The 22,876-nt window shown below is 35.3% G+C and overlaps 1 protein-coding gene across 3 annotated transcripts in view; it reads left to right on the top strand.

Moving 5' to 3' along the window:
- Positions 1-22,876, top strand: part of LOC114329106 (uncharacterized) — a 96,661-nt gene that overhangs the window by 72,049 nt on the left and 1,736 nt on the right. For 2 of the 3 annotated variants that reach the window (XM_050659571.1, XM_050659569.1), the window contains exons 3-11: positions 2,477-2,839; positions 6,971-7,110; positions 10,808-11,022; positions 14,895-15,351; positions 18,423-18,560; positions 20,200-20,463; positions 20,526-20,723; positions 20,785-21,171; positions 22,498-22,874. In XM_050659571.1, the coding sequence (XP_050515528.1) occupies positions 2,477-2,839; positions 6,971-7,110; positions 10,808-11,022; positions 14,895-15,351; positions 18,423-18,560; positions 20,200-20,463; positions 20,526-20,723; positions 20,785-21,171; positions 22,498-22,874 (2,539 nt within the window). The remainder of the gene's footprint in view (positions 1-2,476; positions 2,840-6,970; positions 7,111-10,807; positions 11,023-14,894; positions 15,352-18,422; positions 18,561-20,199; positions 20,464-20,525; positions 20,724-20,784; positions 21,172-22,497; positions 22,875-22,876) is intronic. The other variant, XM_050659570.1, reaches the window with a different exon arrangement.

Here is a 22,876-nt window from a genome sequence, read left to right as displayed (position 1 = left end):
ATAGAAGGAAAACGTAGTCCTGGCAGACTACAAATGACCTGACTACATAACATCAAGAGACTGTACAGGACTAGACTTCTGAACCTTAAAAGGAAAAAGAACAGACAAAAGTACAAGGAACTGGAATGCTTCTGAAAGGTTTCTGAAAATAACTAAGTATAGAAATAAACAAAATCTTCATAATATAATCCTGCAATATGACTCCCAAAAGTTGCGAAGATATTACGGCTGGAAACTTGAGTTCCTCGTAAGTCATACCCGACGCTAAAAAAGGAAGCGATGCACAAAGCCTTTCATGAGGATTTGCAGCTTTTCTCATATTGGTGTCTTGTTTCTTTATTAGTGGAGTAACGAGTTCCAGTAATAATTTGAAGTAGGTATGCAGACCTTTCTCCAATGCACTCCAGTGCACTCTTTACAGTAGCCAAACAAAGCAAAAGTTATTCTTCGGAATCCGACATTGTGCGAACCACGTCAAATACGAAATGATAACCAATTTGGAGTGATTTTGGCGTCAATCCATTTGACTGAAACCATTTGGCTTGACTCCAAATGGATTGACAGTTAATGCCCAGCTTTATGAGTTCGTTTAAGAAAAATATCAAGCTACACATTTTACACCGTATTAATAGTAATAAAGTAATAATCGTTTATTTAACGATTGTGACAAAGAACGACAGTTAGTGTGGTTATAGCTGTGGGCAATATTTTAAACAAATAAGAACTGGTCGTAAGAAAAGGTATGACAGAAACGACAGAAGGCAGTTATCCTTGGCTTAAGTGATTGCGATATATTTTCGTATCGAGTGGGCAATCTTGTGGTGAATGTTGTCTAACATATAATTAAAAAATGTTCTTTATTCAAATTTATAATAGGCTGACCGTGATTGTATACGAGTTGTAGTTAAATTAATACTATTACACCAGATTGATTGGAATTGGAATGAAGAATTTATTTTTTTACACCTTGTATTTATAATTCCTTTTATGTCATCGTTTTCTGTAGGTATTTCGGGTATGGAACGATTGCGCTGATTTTACCTGAGGTACTTTCAACTGAGGGCATGATTGCGCCGAATTGACTCAGATGGTCCCTAATCCCCGGGTATGATTGCGCCGCCTGCCGTGGTGTTGTAATATCTTAATGTCTTCCTCGTTGTGATTGTACTACCGCACCGTAATGCATTAATAGACGAAAAATAGGTTAGGTATATAATTAAAAATTTAATTTTAAGAAATGCCTTATATTAGAATTTCGGTTCCTATTGTCTGACATAAATCCCAACTTTTGAATTTTACGGATCTACGATAGCGACAACTGAAAACGGCAGCCAACTAATGTTATATTTGACCAAAGCCCAATAGTCCTATGAATTGGTTCTTCGAAGTCAACAATAATTTTATCCGGTTGAAAAGTAAGATCCAACAATGTAAATTTTTCCCAAATTTATTGAAATGTTCTTAGATAGCTACTTATATATTTGTTTGGTAACAAACAGAAAACTATAGGAATGTAGTGATTATTTTTTACACCATGTAATGTAAACATTTGCAAAAAATATTTTGGTTTATATTCAAATGCACCATCAACGTACAATTTAATTTAAGCAAGAACTAAAAAATTTCATATTTGTTGTACAAGTTATACAAGGTGGGCCAAAGAAAAGATACATCGATATTTGGCAGTATTAAATATTAAGGAAATGCCGAAACAGGTCGATTTTTATTTTTATAGTGCAATTTTTTGGCATATATTTCATACTAGTGACTTCATCCATCTGAGCGTGATGACGTAATCGATGATTTTTTAAATGGGAATAGAGGTCGTGTGTCGTGTGGCAGCTCATTTGAAAGGGTGTTATTCTCTATTCAGTAATATAAACATTAATCTTATTACTTATACAGCGTGACCAAAAAAATATTTTTTTAATCAAATTAATTGACGCAAAAAGAAGAATATATGTAATTTATTTAACTCAAAATACACTGTTTTCAGAATAGAGAAAAAATGTTTATTTCACAAATAAAAATTTCTTTTCGCCTAAATTAAATCACAAACAGCATTCCACTTACCTCGTGGCAGAGTGAACATTTAATTTAAGCCAAAAGCAATGTTTATTTGGCAAATAAACATTTTTTTCTACTTTCTGACAGCAATAGAATGCATTTTAAGTTAAATAAATTACGTACATTCTTCTTTTTGCGCCAATTCATTTAATTCAAAAATTATTTTTTTTTCTTTGGCTCACCCTGTATAATTGGTTTCGTGGAAATTACCTATCAAAAATTTTCATTCTTATTGAAAACCAAAACACTAAGTGAAGTAGTTCCAGTACATTCTAAAACCTTACAATTACACACCAAATAGTGCAAAAATTCCTTTAAATATTTAACAATTTTCATTTAAGTCCATTTTTCTTTGTTTTTCTTTTCAATTTACAATTACTGTATTCAATTTATTTTCGTTTTATTCTAGATGACTAATAAAACACTGTCATGGCTCTGCGTATGCCTCTGCATAGCACTAGCAGCAGCTCAATCGAACTACGCCGACCAAGCCAACAACATCGCCTACCAAGGAGAAGGCCTTCCCGAACAAGGCATTCTCGATGGAAAAGTCACCAAGCTCGACGACCTCAGTCCCGTCATCTTCCTCAATAGAACCAAGGCCGCCTTAAACTGCGCAGCTGGCTCAATGCAGATAGAGCTCAAATTCAACGATAAGTTCTACGGAATAGCGTATGCGCAGTTCGATAGGAATTCGGCTTGTAGAGTCTACGGGAAAGGAGCCTTCAGCTACAAGTTGGAGTTGCCTTTGAAAGGGTGTGGAACAAAACAGGTAATTTATTATTGTGTAAATCTTCTTCTTCTTCCTTCTTGTATGAAGGCTTTAAAGCCTGTTTCTTCTTCAATGTTAGCCTCCTAAATTGTTTAAATTATCGCACCATCTTTTTCTTGGTCTGCCAATACTTCTTCATCCATTTGGTGACTTATCTCGTGCTATTCGTACTATTCTATCCTCTGCCATTCTACTAATGTGTTCGTTCCACTCCTGTTTCCGTTTTGTCACCCATCCATTTATGTCTTCTACATTGCATGCTCTGCTTATGTTTTCGCTTCTCTCCCTACCTAACAGACTTTTCCATGATATTCGTCGAAGTATTTTCACCTCTATTGTTTCTAGTAGTCGTCTCTAGATGTGTCAGGTCTTGTCTCCGCCGTGTCATGTCAATATAGGTTTAATTGCTGCTTTATAGATTCTTGCTTTTGTGTCTTTTCTTAGGTGTTTGTTCTTCCAGATTGTATCATTAAGAGATCCCGCCACTTTACTTGCTTTTAAGCTTTGTTGTCGTACTTCTCCTTCAACATATCCGTAACTAGTTATATCTATTCCTAGATATCTACTCTAGATAAATCCCCCTAAATACTCCTAGATAGATCTACTCTAAATTTCTACCAGACTCTAGAAAACTCTCTAAAGCTGACAAAAAATCATGAGATAACTATCATCATGGGCGATTTCAACGCCAAAATAGGACAAGGTACAGTCGAGAATGTTGTGGGGTCATATGGTCTTGGCACAAGAAACGAAAGAGGAGAAAGACTGATACAATTCTGCCAAGAGACGGATATGGTTGTAATGAACACATTCTTTAAATTACATCCAAGAAGGCTTTATACATGGAAAGCACCCGGTGATACCCCAGGGAAAATCATAAGAAACCAAATTGATTTTATTAACATAAGCAAAAGGTTTAGAAATTCTGTCACCTCAACAAAAACATATCCAGGCGCCGATGTCTTCTCAGATCATAGTCTGTTAGTTGCAAATATCAACATACGACTCAAAATAATTCAAAAGAAAATAAGACCCAAGATAGATATAAAACTACTGAAAGAAAATAGCATCCAGGAAAAAGTAAAAACAGAGATTAATAAGAATTTTGCGAAAATAGTTGAAGACGCTCCTAGTGGCGTAGAAGAACAATGGAACGAAATGAAGACATCTATCAACACACTTTCGCATGAATATCTTAAATCAAAAAGAGAAAAGGAGCAAGAATGGATGACAGATAAAATATTGCAGATGATGGAAGAGGGAAGGAAATTAAAAAATAGAAATGACAATGAATGCAAAAAGTTGCATAAGAGTATACTAAGAGAAATAAAAGGGGCAAAAGAAGCATGGCTGATGGAGAAATGTACAGAAATTGAAACACTACAACGCAAACATGACGATTTCCATATGCACAAAAAGATTAAAGAAGTACAGAACATCAGAAAACAACGCAATATAGGCATAGTCGTAGACGTCGTAGGTCAAATTTTGACTACAACTGAAGATAAATTAAGAAGATGGAAAGAATATATGCAAGAATTATTCGAAGATGCTGCACGAAGTCCGTATGAAATAGACAATCCCTATGGCCCAGAAATAACAAACGAAGAAGTAACTATGGCCATTAAGCGGATTAAAGATGGGAAATCACCAGGACCTGATGAGGTGCATGGTGAAATTTTAAAGCTATTAGAGGCACAACAAATTACAGCTCTTACGAAGTTATTCAACAACATATACGAGACTGGTTACTTACCAAAAGACTGGCTACTGTCAATATTCATTCCACTTCCCAAAAAAGCCAACGCTAGAAAATGTGAAGAACATAGATTAATTAGTTTGATGAGCCATGTACTTAAAGTACTCCTTACTATCATTCACTCGCGCATATACACCAAATTAGAAGAACAGCTGAGTGAAGTTCAATTTGGATTCAGATCAGGACTCAGAACGAGGGAAGCACTTTTCAGCTTGCAAATTCTAATACAGAGAGCCAAGGATGTCAATTGCGATGTGTATGCATGTTTCATAGATTTCGAGAAGGCATTTGATAAAGTCCCACATGGAAAACTAATCGATATCCTAAAAACATCAGGACTCGATGGTAAGGATATAAGACTCGTTTCAAACTTATATCTCCAACAAAAAGCAACAGTTCGATTCGAAAATGAACTGTCCGAAATCTTCACGGTTGAAAAAGGAGTCAGACAGGGTTGCATACTGTCACCAACATTATTTAACATATACTCTGAAAACATCTTTAGAGAGGCCTTGGACGAATCAGAAGATGGTATTGCAGTAAATGGACAACTTATAAATAATATTAGATATGCAGACGATACAGTATTACTGGTGGATAGTGCGCAGGGGCTCCAAAGGATCATGGATAATGTTGTAGAAGCATGTAACAAATACGGCCTAAAACTAAACTGTAAGAAGACAAAAATAATGATCATTAGTAAAAACACCAACATAAACGCCCAAATTACAGTAAACAATACACCTCTAGAGAGAGTACAGAAAATATGCTACCTGGGCTGCAACATTAAGGATACTTGGGATCATAGCTACGAAATAAAAACTCGTATTGAAAAAGCCAGAAGCTCTTTTAACAGTCTTAAGAAAATTCTCTGCAACTTGTCTTTAAGTATCAATATACGCATAAGAATTCTTAGATGTTACGTCTTTCTTCTTCTTCTTCTTCATGTGCCATCTCCTCTAAGAAGGTTGGCAACCATCACGGCAATTCGCACTTTCGATACCGCTGCTCTAAAGAGATCAGCAGAAGTGCAATTAAACCAAGTCTTTAGTGTCCTCCTATACGGAGTTGAAAGCTGGAGCCTGACAGAAGATGCCATAAAACGGTTAGAGGCGTTTGAAATGTGGTGCTACCGACGTATGTTGAGGGTCTCATATATACACCACACAACTAATATAACTATTCTCCAGAGGCTAGGAAAAGACAAAGAAATAATTAACACCGTAAAGAACAGAAAATTGGCTTACTTCGGCCACATTAGGCGTAATGAAAAATACCGACTGCTGCAGTTGATTCTACAAGGCAAGATTGAGGGCAGGAGAGGTCCTGGACGTAGACGTATATCCTGGCTGGCCAATCTTAGGAAGTGGACTGGTCTAACGTCAACTGATCTATTTCGAGCTGCCGTAAATAGAATAAGATGGGTCAATGTGGTCGCCAACATCTCTAGAAGATAGGCACTTTTAGAAGAAGATATCTAAACCTTGCTTCCTGCTTTATTATCTTCCCATCAATTTCGATTTTACATCGTAATGGGTATTTAGATGTCATACATTTGGTTTTTTCTGCTAATATTATCATATTGTATTTCTGGGCTGTTGTATTGAAGATATGTGTTAATAAAATAATAAATGATGGTTTTGCTTGTTTTCGATTCAGAGGGTTGCACACCCGCTAGACAGGTTGTTTCTACCATTTCAGGCGTCTTCGGTAGCTTTTGTTAGCGTGCACACCTCTGAATCGAAAAATAGCTCCACCATCACTTTAAAGGGAATCTGAAAAATAATTCAAACTTTCCATTAGACGCGATACAGCGACATCTCATAACAAATTGAAGAGTCTCAGATGCAGAATCCACCAATTTAATAAAAATTAAAATGGTAAATAGTTATTTAAATTTGAGACTATTCGTGTTGAAAGTTCTTACTGGTACATCCTTAATCTGCGACTTTTTCAATTAATAAGACCGCAGACGACGAATATAGAAAACGAAAGGGAAACGATCACATTTCGCCTTCATCCGTCTAGGAAAAGGACAGCAGAGGAACTTTCAGTACTCAAACCGAGTAAAGGAAATAAAATAATAGGTAAATGATGGTTTTGCTTGTTTTCGATTCAGAGGGTTGCACACCCGCTAGACAGGCTGTTTCTACCATTTGAGGCGTCTTCAGTCTTTGTAGCTTTTGTTAGCGTGCATACCTCTGAATCGAAAAATAGCTCCACCATCACTTTAAAGGGAATCTGAAAAATAATTCAAACTTCCCATTAGACGCGATACAGCGACATATAAGAAGAAGAATAATAATAAATCTACTGAACTATAATGTATACTATAATATAGAGTTGGTTTAATCATATTTTTAACTTTTTAGGGACCCCAACGTGTTTTTACTAACAACATAGTGGTCAGATTCAACCCCCACTTCGAAATTGATGGTGACGAAGTTATCACCATCGTGTGCAGGTATCCTCCACCTATAGTGCCACCTCCAGCACCTCTGCCGCATATCGTGTAAGTACAATTCATAGTTTTAACACGATTCAATTAACCAAAGAATATTGCATAATTTAATATGTCACAAAGTAGGTATTTCATTATCGAGGTTGTTAGTCCTGTCGCCAGGGGGGGTACAACGGCCTCCTGTATTCAGGTGGACTTACCCAAGTTTTTATTATGTATTTTGGCCCGTAGAACACGAATATTTTGGGTAACAGTTGATCCGGATGTCGATAAGATTGTTATAAACAAAGAAGTTGAGGAATTACATAACAGCGATTTCTCGCAAAACAAAACCTGTTTTTGTATTTTTTGGGCCATTCTAACCAAAAAATGTTCCTACAAGTTTTTTCGTAGAATGCATAGTTTTCGAGATAAACGCGGTTGAACTTTCAAAAAATCGAAAAATTGCAATTTTTGAACCCGAATAACTTTTGATTAAAAAATAAAATAGCAATTCTGCTTACCGCATTTGAAAGTTCAAGTCAAATTCTATCGGTTTCGAATATATACATTGCTAAAAATTTATGTGTTTATTGCTAAAAAAAGCTATAAACACATAGTGTTTCCCGTGCCTAATACATGCGTTTACATGCATGCTACGTAGAAATAGCCTCGCTTGCACTTGTACCTACTCTATCTACTCGTTCGATTTTAAATGACAAATCATTGAAAACATCACTCCAGCACTAGGTGTTTATACTTTTGTTTAACAATAAAATAATAAATTTTTAGCAATGCAAATAACTAAAACCGATATACTTTGACTTGAACTTTCAAATGCGGTAAGCAGAATTTCTATTTTATTTTTTAATCAAAAGTTATTCGGGTACAAAAATTGCAATTTTTCGATTTTTTGAAAGTTCCACCGCGTTTATCTCGAAAACTATGCATCCTACGAAAAAATTTGTAGGAACACTTTTTGGTTAGAATAGCCCAAAAAATACAAAAACATGTTTTGTTTTGCGAGAAATCGCTGTTATGTAATTCCTCAACTTCTTTGTTTATAACAATCTTATCGACATCCGGATCAACTGTTACCCAAAAAATTCGTGTTCTACGGGTCAAAATACATAAAAAAAACTTGGGTAAGTCCATCTGAATACAGGAGGCCGTTGTACCCCCCTGGCGACAGGACTATGTTCAACAAAACTTTAAAATATACGTTTTACCTTTGGCCGTTAAAAACTTAATAAGTATTTAATATTGTTCTGAAGCTATTTTCTTGTGTCATTTTTGCAATTTCCTAGTTTTGACGGGAAATTAGCAACAATTTTACAAAAAAATGATTTTATTAACTTTTCGACGCCCAAATCGGGTGTCGTTGTCAAAATACAAAAAATATTAATGAATTAAACAAAAATGTTGTTGCTTAATAAAAAAATTCTTCTAATAATTTATTCAATCTGACTCATTTATATAGGCAATTCAGACATAAATATTATACATTTTAAAGTAGAAGACTTTAAAATGATATTGCCAATATTTATGAGTTGCATATAGTCCAGGAACCAAAGCTTTTCACCTCGCAATTGTTACAGAATGAATCAATTCGTTGAAAATTTGAGATAAGTATTGGATAGTCCATGGATCAAAATATATATGATGCCGACAGGCGCTTTTACCATGGGGGTGGTTGACACCCCATCTCGGGGGTGGAAATTTTTTATTATATTTTGACCGCAAAAGTTAATAAAATAAAAACATTCATTATAAGCAAAAAATGTTTTTACATTTTTTTTGATAAAATTAATAGTTTTTGATTTATTCGCTATCGAAAGTGTTAGTTTTATATCTAAAAAATCAATGTTTTCGATGGTATACTCATTTACAATTCACTCAATTTTTGCGGTAGAACAAATTTTATCAAACCGAGTTCTTGGAAATTAAATTACCTACAATTTCATTTTTAAACATTATTTCGTATCTCTGATGCTAATCTTTTTATTCTGAAGAAAATGGCATTTTTTACCAAATTACAAACATTCGTTATTCGCTTTAAACTTAATTTTTTTAAAAACTAATCATTCTAAGCCAGTCAAACTTCTAGAATCTATTAATAATACATAAATAAAGAAGAGTAAATAAGTCCAATGACTAAAAACAACGCTAACTTAAATTATTATGCTTCCCATTGCATTTTCCTTTTTTTTTCAAAAAAATGTACTAATTTTTTAGCCGTAACTTTTTTATTTTTTATCTTAGAAAGTTCGTTAAAAAAGAATTCTGTAGGTTTTTACAAGATCTATAAGACTGTTAATATTAAATTCTTTTAAAATTCTCAGTCACAAAAAGATGTGTCATTGAAAGGGTTGGTAAAGATGGTTTTTGCATGATATTACAAGTTTTAATTTACAATAGCCCACTCAATTTTTGTCGTAAAAAAATTTTGCAAACCAAGTTCTTGGGAATTAAATAAGCTACAATTTCATATTTAAATATTTTTTCGTATCTCTGATGCTAATCTTTTTATTCTGAAGAAAAGGCATGTTTAACAAACTACAAAAACTCGTTATTTGCTTTTAACTCCATTTTTTTTAAACTAATCATTCTAAGCCGATCAAACTTCTAGAACCTATTAACAATACATAAGTCAAGAAAACCAAATCAGGTCAATGACAAATTTTAATTAGGGTGGTGACTAGGGGGTTGTTTACGATCACTTTTTTGCTGAAAAAAAATGAGACTGACATACTTTTCATTATGAGTCACTTAATTTTTTTAGGTAGAGATTTTTTTTATTTCTGAATATACATATTTTTAAATACTTTAAATTAGTTTCAACAAGTTATCCTCGAAAAATGCATAGTTTTCCCGTCCTTTGACTTTGAAACTACAATATTTAGCATTTGACGAAGAAGAGCCAACATATAATAAAGTACAGCTCGATTACTAGGTACTGGTCTTACAGAAAATAAAAAAACGGTTTTGTTTATTTTTTCAAAACGTACATTTTTGTTAAGTAAAGTTGTTTTGATAAAACGAAAACTTTTTGAGTTCTTAGCAGAAAACGGGTTAAAAACATTGATTTTTTCGATATAAAACTAACACTTTCGATAGCGAATAAATCGAAAACTATTCATTTTATCAAAAACATGTGTAGAACATTTTTTGCTTATAATGGATGTTTTTACCAACGCGGAGCAGTTCGGGTCGGTGGTCTATCTATCTCCCTCTACCGGCGCTTAGCTTTCTCTCTCTAGCATATGATGGCCGCCGCCTCTGTGTTTCTGTCGTTCCGTTACTCCCACCTTTTGGTAGATGCGCTCACACTCGCACGACAGACAAAGATAGCTAGACCACCGTACTTGATATCGACGTTACACCCCGATGCATTGAGTAGCATATCCCTAGCCAGATCTATTCTTGACATATCTCTGGGCAACCACCCCCATGATAAAAGCGCCTTTTGGCATGATATAGATTTTGATCCTTGGACTATCCACTACTTATTCTAAAATTTTCAAGCAAATCGATCAATTCTGTAAAAACTGCGAGGTTTTGTTCTATTTTAAGCTTCATTACTTGGACTAATATTATTATTTATGAAACGTTAATAAAATCATTTCTTTAGTTAAATTGTGGCTTATTTCCCATCAAAACTAGTAAGTATTTAATATTATAAATATCTTAGTAAGGTTTGATTTGCTGGAAAGGGAAGTTCCTTCGCAATACTAACAAGATCCATATTAATGACCAATATTTTTTGTAGATCTGAAGCTCCAGCATCGCCGATAGTAGCTGCACCATTGAAAGGCTTCCAAATCCTGCTGATTATTTGCGGTATCCTCTTCTTATCTCTACTTTTACTAGGATTAGGATGCTCGTACTACTGTTTAAGACGAAGACCTTTAACGGTCATCCGACAACCGTTTTCTACTCTGGGAAGTGGATCGGAAATTACCAAAATATCCAGAAGTTCTTTAGGTAAGTCTTTGGATAACAAAAAACTGTTCTCGGGGGTATCATCAATATTAATTTATTATACTTCTTCTTTCTTTATGTAAACAATTTTGTTTGTTCATTGGAATATTGTACATGTTGCTTTCTGTACATACGATAGGCCTATATATAACATATGAGGCCATCATGCAAAAGGGGAGTACAGATAAATACGTTCAATCTAGAACCCCCTGGTTTCTCCCCTTCGAATTGAGCACGTGTATGACTACACGAAAATAACAAGCAAAAAGACTGTATTAAGCTTAGTCAAAACAAGTAAAATAAAACAGAAAATAGCTCCTTATTCTTCTTCTTAACATGCCATACACCAGAGTGCGTAGGCTAGATTATTTCATTACTAAGGTTCTGTTTTTGGCGGCGTGATACAGCTCGTCTGTGTTGTGTATTGCTGTCCATTCCTTCTTCTTAAACCTGTGTTCGTCCACTGCTGGATATAAGCCTCTTCCATTGCTTCCATCGAATTATACTCTTGGCAATTCTCATCCACTGCTTTCCCGCGATTTGTTTGACATCATCTGCCCACCTCTTCTGCGGTCTGCCTACTCCTCGCCTGTTCTCTCTTGGTCTCCAGTTTGTTAGTCTCCGTGTCCATTTTTCGGGATTATCTCGGGCAACAGGTCCGGCCTTGCTATACGTTCTGCAACATCAGTAATCTTTGTTTTCTCACGAATGTCGATATTTCGAATTCTGTCTCTCAAACTAATCCTCATGGCCCTCTCCATCGCTCTTTCGGTTGTACTGAGCTGCTCTAAGGTTTTCTTTGTAACGGCCATGGTCTCCAGTCCATATGTGGTTACAGGCAAGATACATTTGTCATAAACTCTACGTTTTAGACACATTGGTATATCTTTATTCTTCAAGATAAAGCTTGACTTGCCGAAAGCTACCCAAGACAATTGTATGTGTCTTTTTATTTCGGATATTTGGTTTTCTTTGCCGATTTTAATGGTATGTCCAAGATATACAGGGTGTTTGGTAAATAATGGGCCACAGCTGAACCTTAGATTCCTAAGGATAAAATAGGTAGATTTAAGCTAACTTACCTTAGTACAAAAGTTGATAATAACCGAAATACAGGGTGTCAAAGTTAAACTTTTATTTTATTTATTTTTGAAGATTTCCTGTCAGGCATTTGACAACAACACGAACCTGGTAAGTGGTGCTGGTACTGTATACACTACTAAATTATGTTAAACAAACGTTTCTGGCTACTACCAGAGGCGTACGACGGGGGAACGTGAATGATTGACCCTTCCCAAATTCTACGCCACTGGCGGAATTGATATTTTAGTGCAATTTTTTGATTCTCCAATACTTTTTATATAAATAACATACTCTTTATTCGTAACGTTAAAGCCATTAGTTTTCGAGATATTTGAAGCTAAAAACGAAGGAGCATAATAAATTTGCCTTTTCATTTTTAACTTCAAATATCTCAAAAACTAATGACTTTATCGTTACGAATGAAGAGTATATTATTTGCATATAAAGTTTTGTAGAATCTAAAAATTATGCTAAAATAGAAGTTTCATCAGTGACGTAGAATTTGGGAAGGGTCAACCATTCAGTTTTCCCTGTCGTACACCTCTGATAGTAGCCAGAAACGATTATTTAACATAATTTAGTAGGGTGTACAGTGCCTACACTTTCTGCCAAGTATGACATAGACATGTAAATTATTTTAAAGTATTCTTTTTTTAATAATTTATTCTTTATTTAAAACTTTAGGAAATATGTGTGCCCGGTACTATAAAACTATTTGACATATCCTTATGATACTTACCAGAAACTGTAGGTACTGTACATACTACTAAATTGTGTTAAATAATCGTTTCTGGCCACTACTAGAGGCGTACGACAGGGGAAAGTGAATGGTTGACCCTTCCCAAATTCTACACCACTGATGAAACTGCTATTTTAGCATAATTTTTAGATTCTCCAATAGTTTTTCGGCAAATAATATACTCTTCATTCGTAACGATAAAGTCATTAGTTTTCGAGATATTTGAAGTTAAAAATGAAAAGGAACACTTATTTTGATTAATGTATTATGCTCCTTCGTTTTTAGCTTCAAATATCTCGAAAACTAATGGCTTTGTCGTTACGAATGAAGAGTATCTTATTTACATAGAAAGTATTGGAGAATCAAAAAATTGCACTAGAATAGCAATTACGCCCGTGGCGTAGAATTTGGGAAGGGTCAACCATTCACGTTCCCCCGTCGTACGCCTCTGGTAGTAGCGAGAAACGATTGTTTAACATAATTTAGTAGGGTGGACAGTACCAGCACTACTTACCAAATTTCGTGTTGTTGTCCCATGCCTGTCAGGAAATATTCAAAAATAAATAAAATACAAGTTTAACTTTGATACCCTATATTTCGGTTATTATCAACTTTTGTACTAAGATAAGTTAGCTTAAATCGACCTATTTTAACCTCAAGAATCTAAGGTTAATCTATGGCCCATTCTTTACCAAACACCCTGTATATAGTGGTCTACATTTTCAAGACTGACGTTGGCAATAACAAGATTAGTTTGTACATTACTCATTACATATTTTTGTTTTCTGAAGATATTAATATTCCTTATATATTAATATTCCTTAACCAGGATAGTTGTTTGCGGCCGACTCCTCTCCTACCTTCGATCTTCCCTTGTAGGATTAACTGTGATATTTCATATTTTGCTCCTCTTAATATGTGCACAAGATAACTAATCTTGCGTTTTTTAATTAATCCAAAGAGTTCTCTTTCCACGCCGGCTCTCTTAAGGACGTCATCGTTTCGAACTCTATCCACCCACGGTATCCGCATCATTCTTGTCCATGACCGCATTTCAAATGCTTCAAGTTTTTTGATTGATGTTCTTTTCAAAGTCCACGTTTCCATGCCATAAAGCAAGATGGACCATAACCATTCTGTAGCGTATTTCTAAATTTAGGTTTTGATTACATAGGAGCGGTCTGAATTTAATAAAAGCTTGACTTGCCATTTGTATTCGGGTTTTTATTTCATGTTGTGGATCCCATTGGTCATTGATTGTGGTGTCAAGGTATTTAAAAGTTTTCACGCATTTTATACGATCGTCACCTATGCATATTATTGGGTCTTCTGCGAATTATTTCGCCAATATATTTTCCACATATCATTCAAATTCATCTGTTTATTGGTCTTGATCAATTCTCATCTCTGCCACTTGGTTCCAGTATAGATTTTGAATAATTCTGATCTCCTTCTGGTAAATGTTGGCCATATGTAGTAGTTCCATCATGATATCATGCTTAACCTATGATGGTGAGGTGAACATCTTTTCGTTGATCTAAGCAGTTTTGTATTAAGGTATTCAAACATAAATTGCTTCTCTTGTTCCTAGTCCTCCCTTAAAACCAAATTGTGTTGTCCCGCTGTGTTTTGAAAATTGCATATATACATTTAATATAAAATCATCAATATTTACAAATTTAAATATAATGTGACAAACAGGACAAAATCATTATTTATTTCTAGTTAAGAATAAGATATTGTACGTTATTTCTATTAGTTGAGAGTAAGATATTATATACGTTAGAATGGTACAAAATTTGCATAAAGTTATAAGGTTTATTCCACCACCACTGAGAACCGTCCATGTAACGATCACCGTCCTGCGCAGTATCATGGAACGTATTATTTCGTTCCCATGGAGCCCCTGAAACGTTAATTATACAGTAACGTGATCGTTACCTGACGGTTCTCAGTCGTGTTGGAACAAACCTATTATAATCATACAATTAAGTAACCTTAACAAATCGATGTAATTTTTTTTCTAATATGTATCTTCAAATGTTTCTTATAGGAAGCCTTCCCATAATGGAAGGTGTAAAGATTCCTCGAGCCAATGTCTTACCGTACACAGCGGCAGCAAGCAGTGCAGGAAGCGAAGGTCCTCTCATGAGCGACAACCTACCCTCAGACTACCCCTCAGAGTCCCACTCAGAAATAGACGTAGACACCGGATCACTGCCAGTATCGTCTGCGGGAAGCTACGATAACCAAGCCTACATACAAGATAACAGTAGCGTGTACAGCGAAGGGTACGGCCATACCGTTGAACAGCATGTCCAGAACGCAGTTGCTACCACTGCCATGGTACCGAGGTTGCCGCTGGCTGTCAAGGAACAGCCCAAGTTCGATATCCAGGTCAAGGTTAAGAAGAGTCCTCCTCCGCCGCCTAGTATATCGCTATCTGACACTGAAAGTACTAGGACTGATAGGAATTTGTCTACTATTCTAGAGCAGCAAGAGAGTATTAGGTATGTATGGTACATTATTATATTTTAAATGTTACTGCAAATGTGAAAAAATATTTTACACAACTTGGTTCCACAAATCGTGAAATATTTTGTGAAAGTGGACTGAGATACTACTACATTTATACATCTGACGCCAATGCAGGAGGATCGAGCCTAGATAGCTCGGCTTAGTAAGCCGGTACTATAACTACTCAGTTACGATGCCACCGATTGACACTTTGCTGCCCGACTTACAGTGTTCTCTTTCCAGTATATCATTGATCCCTTCATATATCCATATATCTAAGAACAGAAAATAAAACAAAACGAATTTACAACACAATAATAACCTATAAAAATATCATGCAGTCTTCCATATGCTGCCTATCCCAGAGTTATTCTTCTTAGCAGCTCAGCAGTTTTATTGTCTCTCGTATAACGTCGGAGTAAGCTGATTTGTATGAGTACATATTGATAAATCATAGCATTTGAATAGGTTAGCCATTTTTTGAAATGCAGACCTTGCTTTCTCTATCCTATATTTGATTTCTAGAGAATGGAATTCTCTCAATTTCCATTGACATTCGTACCAAGCTCTATAATAATAATACTATGATAATTTCGTTATTCTTAGTCACCTTGAAGGCTTAGTCTAGCTGTTGATAAAATCGCTCTAGTTCTTGGCTAGTATAATATTTATATGAACTTTTCCAAAAGACTCAATGAGTGTGACTCTTCCGGAAAACGGAACAAAGATTCTTTAGTCTATGATTAGTCTATGGTTATAATCATTCAGTTCTTTTTGTACAATTGGACAATTAACTGTAATATCAGGTTCGAATTGTTTTCTAATGCCCTGTGTCCGTTTCTTCTCGAATCGACGATGATAAATAAATGTTTGAATGGTTGGTGGTAGAGTAGAAAAAATGGTTTTATTGACAGCTACTGATTATTACACTACAGTTGTTGGTTAGGTAACTTTCTATAATAGACTGCGCTCAAAAGAGCTCAAATCCCCAATTTATCATTTCACAAATAATGTATACCTCAGCACAGAGGTTAATGCATCTATCATAGTAACAAACTTTGAACTCTGAGCTTACAATACAATTTAATCGAGGACGTGATTGCAACACTTAGAAAGGTCAATTAGAAAATATATATTATTTGGCAATTTATTAAGTTTGCAGGTTTGCAGGTTGAATGGACTCTAATTATGAAAATATTACTCGATATGTTTCACAATTTTACTCGGTGAAGGTATAAAAATTTAGGAAGTTAAGATTAATGTGAGATTACAAATTAAGGGATTAATTTGTGATTGAACAACAATCTTGGACAAAATATTCACGATCCGTTTCGAGCCCGAGGTGTTCCTTTACGTGACCAGACATCTCATAACGCGAAGTTCGTAACCGGAAAACTGGTAACGGACAATTCGTACCAGCGACAGTTCGTTACGGCGATACTTCGTAACGGCGACAGTTCGTAACTATACAAATTCGTAACGGACAATTCGTAACGTCAAAATTGAATGATTCTGTTTATTTTTGTTAACGTGTAAACTAACTGTTATTACAGTTATAATTAAAATCATGTTTATTAATTTAATGAATCAGTATCGGAATAAACATGTTTAACACATTTTATGTTTCGTGTTTCAGAATATATGTATTAAAAGTCATTAAACACAAACAAATATTTAAATACATACATACAAACTTTTAATAATATTTTTAAAAGTTTATCCCTCTTATTATTCCTTAAATTTGCATATACCTAGACTAAAGGAATAATGAGTAATTCGTGAAATATTTAAGCCAACAACCATCTTTAGACATTCCCAATTTTCTAGTAAACATTTTGTAAAGGAAAGATTATAATTACCTGTTATTACGCCTAACAAAATGTTATGTATACAGTGTACTATACTATGGAGTGCAACCATGGACGCTAAATGTAGAGACAATGAGACGACTTAACGCCTTTGAAATGTGGACCTAAACAAGAATTATGAGGGTTTCCTGGGTAGATAGAGTTACGAAAAACGAAGTACTGAGAAGAATAGGTAAAGAGAAGGAAGTTGAACTTACAATTAAAGAAAGAAAACTACAGTATGTCCGACATGTGATGCGGGGGGAGAAGTATGGCATCCTGCGGCTCATAATGCAAGGAAAGATATATGGCAGAAGAAGCATCGGAAGAAGACGAATTTCATGGCTGAAGAACCTGAGAGAATGGTTTGGATGCAGCTCAAAACAACTATTTAGAGCTACTGCCTCAAAAATTAAAATAGCTATGATGATTTCCAACCTCCGTAACGGAGATGGCACCTGAAAAAGAAGAAATTATTATAATAAACCTTGATTGGGTATAGCGTTGGGGTATTCCATCAACGGTTATAATTGATACGAGGGATGGCTTTTAATACTTTAATACTTGGTTTAAATACTTTTATTATATTCTGACACACGAAATATAAAATGCCTTAAAAATGTTTATCCTGATACTGATTCGTTAAACTGATAAACATAATTTCATTTATAATTGTAATATAGTTTTCACGTTAACAAAAATAAACAGAATAATTCAATTTGGACCTTACGAATTGTCCGTTACGAATTTGTATAGTTACGAACTGTCGCCGTTACGAAGTGTCGCACTTACAAACTGTCGCTGTTACGAACTGTCGCGTTACGAGATGTCATGGCACCGTTCCTTTAATGTCATCAGTGTAGCGTGTTAGTGATTATCCTCCCTCTTCTGAGTTTATCAAAACGTCGTCGTCTCCATTCAAATAACTAGCATCTTCACCACCATGATTAGGATAGTTGAAGACACTGATGGAATAAATGGAAAAGATTAGAAGATTAAATCTAAATGCTAGATAGCCAGAAAGGAGCGCGTGAAGAAACTTGAAGAGGAAAGTTATTCTGACGATAGTGACATATAGCAAAAATTCGATTAAAAAAACATAAATACGCATCATTTAATAATAAATTATATAACTTTTTCTAACCATATTCATATTATAATCAAAACCATATCTAACAATATTAATTAGCATTTGTAAATATATAAATTCTTTCCAGATCATTGGATTCACCTCTGGTACATGAGAGAAATCAATTCACTTACGTACCAGAGCTTCATCCCCCACCAAAACACATTCAACCCGCCCCCACTTATAACAAAATCCTTCGAAGGCAAATGGAGATGCAAGAGGAACGGTTAGTAAACATTAAAGGAAGATAGGGAATGTTGTGCTATGCTTGGTTTTGATTTGGGAACGTATAAAGGTGCAAAAAAGCTTCTGCATGCGCTACTTTTTTTCATTTTTGTTTCTTTCTCAATGTGTTTTATTTAACCAATTTACTTTCTGATAGGGTTCTAAAACTGTTTATTTGTAGCATGTTTAGGTTACATGTTATGTTTATATGGGATTACCACAGTTAGGATGTAATGGCAATTACGTATTTTCCCTAAAAATACGTAATGTTTTGATAATCACTCCGGAAGTCGTTTTGAAAAGAAATTAAGGGGAATTTGTTGATGAGATGTGTACATCCGCCAATTGTTGTTATTATTGAGGTTATGTCACATCCCAGTCGATAAATAATTTCATTTTGCCCATGATGGTTTTAGATAACAGTCAGTTTTGGCTGGAAAGATATGAGGGTGGATGTTTTTATGCTTTGCGATAAATCAAATTTTGATTATTCTGTGTATTAATGCAATAAGTCTGTGTTATGTGATGCTATTTTTGAGAGTGTTTATAATAACGAGTTTTTAGTCAAAGAATTGCATCTACAAAATACCCTCTCAATGCAACAATTTCTACGTGAGAGAAATTGCAAGACCACTAAGCGTCATGATTAATGAACATGAAACATACATCAAAATGCAGTGTGCAAACATGAGTGATGCAAACATGCCTGGGACAATGAACACAGACCAGAGTGGAAAGACGAATGAATTAAATAGACATGAAAATGAGAAAAATCAAAGAAGCAGCCCTCATCCTACAAAATGAAGAAAAATGTGTAGCAAATCAGTCAGCAGAATGCAGTAGACTTTGGTTGCCAATACTTAAAAAGAAGAAGTGAACAACAAAAACATACCAATAACAAAGGATAGGAAAATGTAAAGCACATATCTCTATCACACACTATAAATATGCATTACACAATATATAAAAAAAACTTAAACTATTTTATCCCAAAAACTAATTATTACGAACACTCTCAAACATAGAATCACATAACACATAGGATTATTACACAAATGCACTGAATAATCAGAATTTTATGTATCACATACTTGAAAACATCCACTTTCATATTTTTCCAGCCAAAGTTGGCTGTTGCCTACAACCATCATAGGCAAAGTAAAATATTTACCGATTGGTATGTGAAATAATCTCAATAATAACAACAATTAGCGGTTATATACAATCTTTTTTAACACGTTCTTTCATTAAACTTTTGAGAATGATTTCCAATTGAAACGTTAAGGATTTCTAGGTAAAATTGTAATAATGGTCATTACAACCTACCTGTAGCTAATCCCATATAAACAGAACATTTATTTTCTGGTATATTAATATTCGTGACATTAATATATGACAAATTTTGGATACAAGATATTATCAGAAGCAGATGGGAAAAAATGAAATGTTTTTGAGAAGATAAAATTCCAGAAGATTCACCAGTAGACTTTCGTGCATTTAGGCAAAAATCTACTTCCCAGTTGATTTTGTCCAGGATCCAAATCGTGGCAAAGAAGAAAAACATATAGTTTTAATATCTTAAAAATGCTTTCTACTCAACCTACTCCACTGGAGCTTGTTTTAATACTCTAATTTTATAGATACGTTGCTCCGACTCCTCCACCACCTCCTCCAATAATACCAAAACGAGAACGACTGACAGAGGACGTACCAGATACCTTCGAACCACCAATAGCTATAGTACACAAACCAGAGATAACCTCTCACATGGTTGACGATGTTTTCTTAAAGACCATTACCGAAAAGAAGACAATAGAGGACATAGAACGCCATCGGCGGTTGGTTACCGAGTACCACACCAGAGCCAAACCAGTGGATGACCAGAAATGGAACGTTACCATCAGGTAAGCATAAATAGAATTTTGTAAACTTGCGGGGTGTATTAATGTATTTATTTTTCTTATAGAAACTACCCGGTTGATATGGCAGAGCCCCCAGAATGGGAAAACTTCTCTGACATATCTTCAGCTTCAGGCTTGACTCTCACCCCAAAACCAGAGAGAGCTACCATGAGTTTACCACCACAAAACCTTATTGTAGATGACAAATTACCACTTAACGCACCAGAAATCGTAGCTAACTTGGGAGCACCATCCCCTCCGAGGTAAATAATCTTCATAGTTTTCCTTATAATATACATTTTTATCTGTTTGTGTCGTTTTTAGATATACAACTACATCGGAAGTGCACACAAGAGAAGAGAGCTATTTATCGATGTTCAACATACCACCAGAAAACCCCGAAGTTCCCAACTGGAACGTCCTCATTCGGGTCTTCCAACCAACAGAACAAGAAGAAGGACCAGTTATCGATAGTGCAGAAACGTTTAATTCTCAACTCACGACAGCAGATAAAATGAAATGGCGTCAGATCATCACCACAGAATCAACTTTAAGAACCTTGTTGACGGAATGTGTGATAAGGGAGGATTATGAAAGAGTTAGGAGTGATACCAGATACACTAATATTTTCGAACAACCCAAATGGGATGTTATTATCAGGATTCTTGCGCCACCTGATAGACAACCAAAAAGCAAAAAATGGGACAACAGGTAATACTGATTCCTTCTAAGGTCTAGTTCTAGTTCATCCGCTGCATTTCGTTCTTTGCAATTCGGAAAGGCCCAAAGTATGATACCTGGGGAAATCGGAAAGAAGAGGATATGGGACTACTGATGAGGAGGAGAAAACCTCCGAAACCGATAAAGACTCTTCCTGCACTCTCCGATTTAACCAGAGTATTACGCAGCTGCTGCATTTTCGTGTTGCAAAGAAATTGAAAATGTTTATACATTTTAATTCATTTACTCTTTTGTTAAGTACTAAGGAATCTTTCTTGTTGGAACTTTTACCACGGTGAGCAGATGGGTTGTGAATTATTTAAAATTCTCTCAACTTAATTTCCTCGGCATCCTGTATGAATTATAATTTTTGAAAATCTCGGGAGGTTGTAACCAAAGAAAGTATTCCACCTGTTGTCAATCTGGTGGTATGGGAACGATATTTATTGTCGTTTTCTGTGCTATTTCCATTGATAATTTTTTTATTATCATTTTTGATTTTTTTTGTGTTCAGAGTCACTCCATACCTCTCGCAGTACTGCGTACTCCTATCAACTAAAATTTACACTCCCTTGCTGTCCACATTGAGCATTGTATCGTTTGCATATTTCAGATTATTCACTACTATTCAGTTAACTGATATGCCCTCATTGATAGAGTATCATAATCGATTTAAACATCTATTCTGAGCACATATTAAAAAGTAGAGGGGATAGTACACATACTTGTCGTACTCCTCTTCTTATAGGTATCTCTTTAGATTTTTGTTGGTCTTCTCGTATTATGGCTTTCTGATATCGATATTTTGTAATGATTCTCACATCCTGATCATCTATTTCTATGTTCCGTAATATATTTGCAAGCCTGCTATGTTGTATTTTGTCAAAAACTTTCTCAAAGTCAACTACAGATGTAAATACATCACAGTTGATTCGGAGTCTCGACATCATTCTATGAGTGTTTGTATAGTAAATAACGCCTCTCTAGTACCAAAGGCTTTTCTAAATACCATCTGGTTTCCTTATATTCTATCGTTTAGTTTTTTGTAGACACGATCATGTATGACTCGCAGGAAGTCTTTTAAAACATGGTTCATCAGTGGTCGTTGTATATTCTCCACATTTAATTGGGTTGGGTTTTTTATGCTGAAATATTTGCCATTTTTTCGTAATTTCTCCTGTTTAGAGAACCTTAATAGAGAACCTTTTAGAGAGACCGTGAGAGGTATCGACCCTCCTATGTTTTTCCTTTCTTTAAATGATATAACAAAATGTGTTTTCTTTCTTTAAATGATATAACAAAATGTGTTTTCTTTAGGAGTCGCCGCAGCAGCTTGCCAACACTCTATGAATACGACTCCGATGGAGAAAGTTCCGTTCGCACCCTCACCCGAGAGCCTCTGGTCCTGCCACAACGATCGAGGAAAAACTCCAACTCCAGATCGAGCTACAGAAGCGAAGCCGATTTGAGATCTATGTCGGAGATGACGGTAGACTTCGGAAGGCAGGATAACTTTTCCGAAACGTCCAGCTACTATCCCGACAAGAGATACTACGAAGATTCCGAACATGGTCACCCTTCGCTGGCTAGATCGCTGAGCCAACCAAGTCTAGCCAGATCTGCTAGCGAATTTACGGAGAGATGGGTAGCGCCGTCTAGATACGATACAGCGAGTGAGTTTACTTCACCAGAAGGT

Source organism: Diabrotica virgifera, chromosome 8, assembly GCF_917563875.1.
Source record: "Diabrotica virgifera virgifera chromosome 8, PGI_DIABVI_V3a".
Taxonomy (NCBI): domain Eukaryota; kingdom Metazoa; phylum Arthropoda; class Insecta; order Coleoptera; family Chrysomelidae; genus Diabrotica; species Diabrotica virgifera.
Note: the sequence above shows the minus strand (reverse complement) of the source record. Positions and strands in the feature narration are given on the sequence as shown.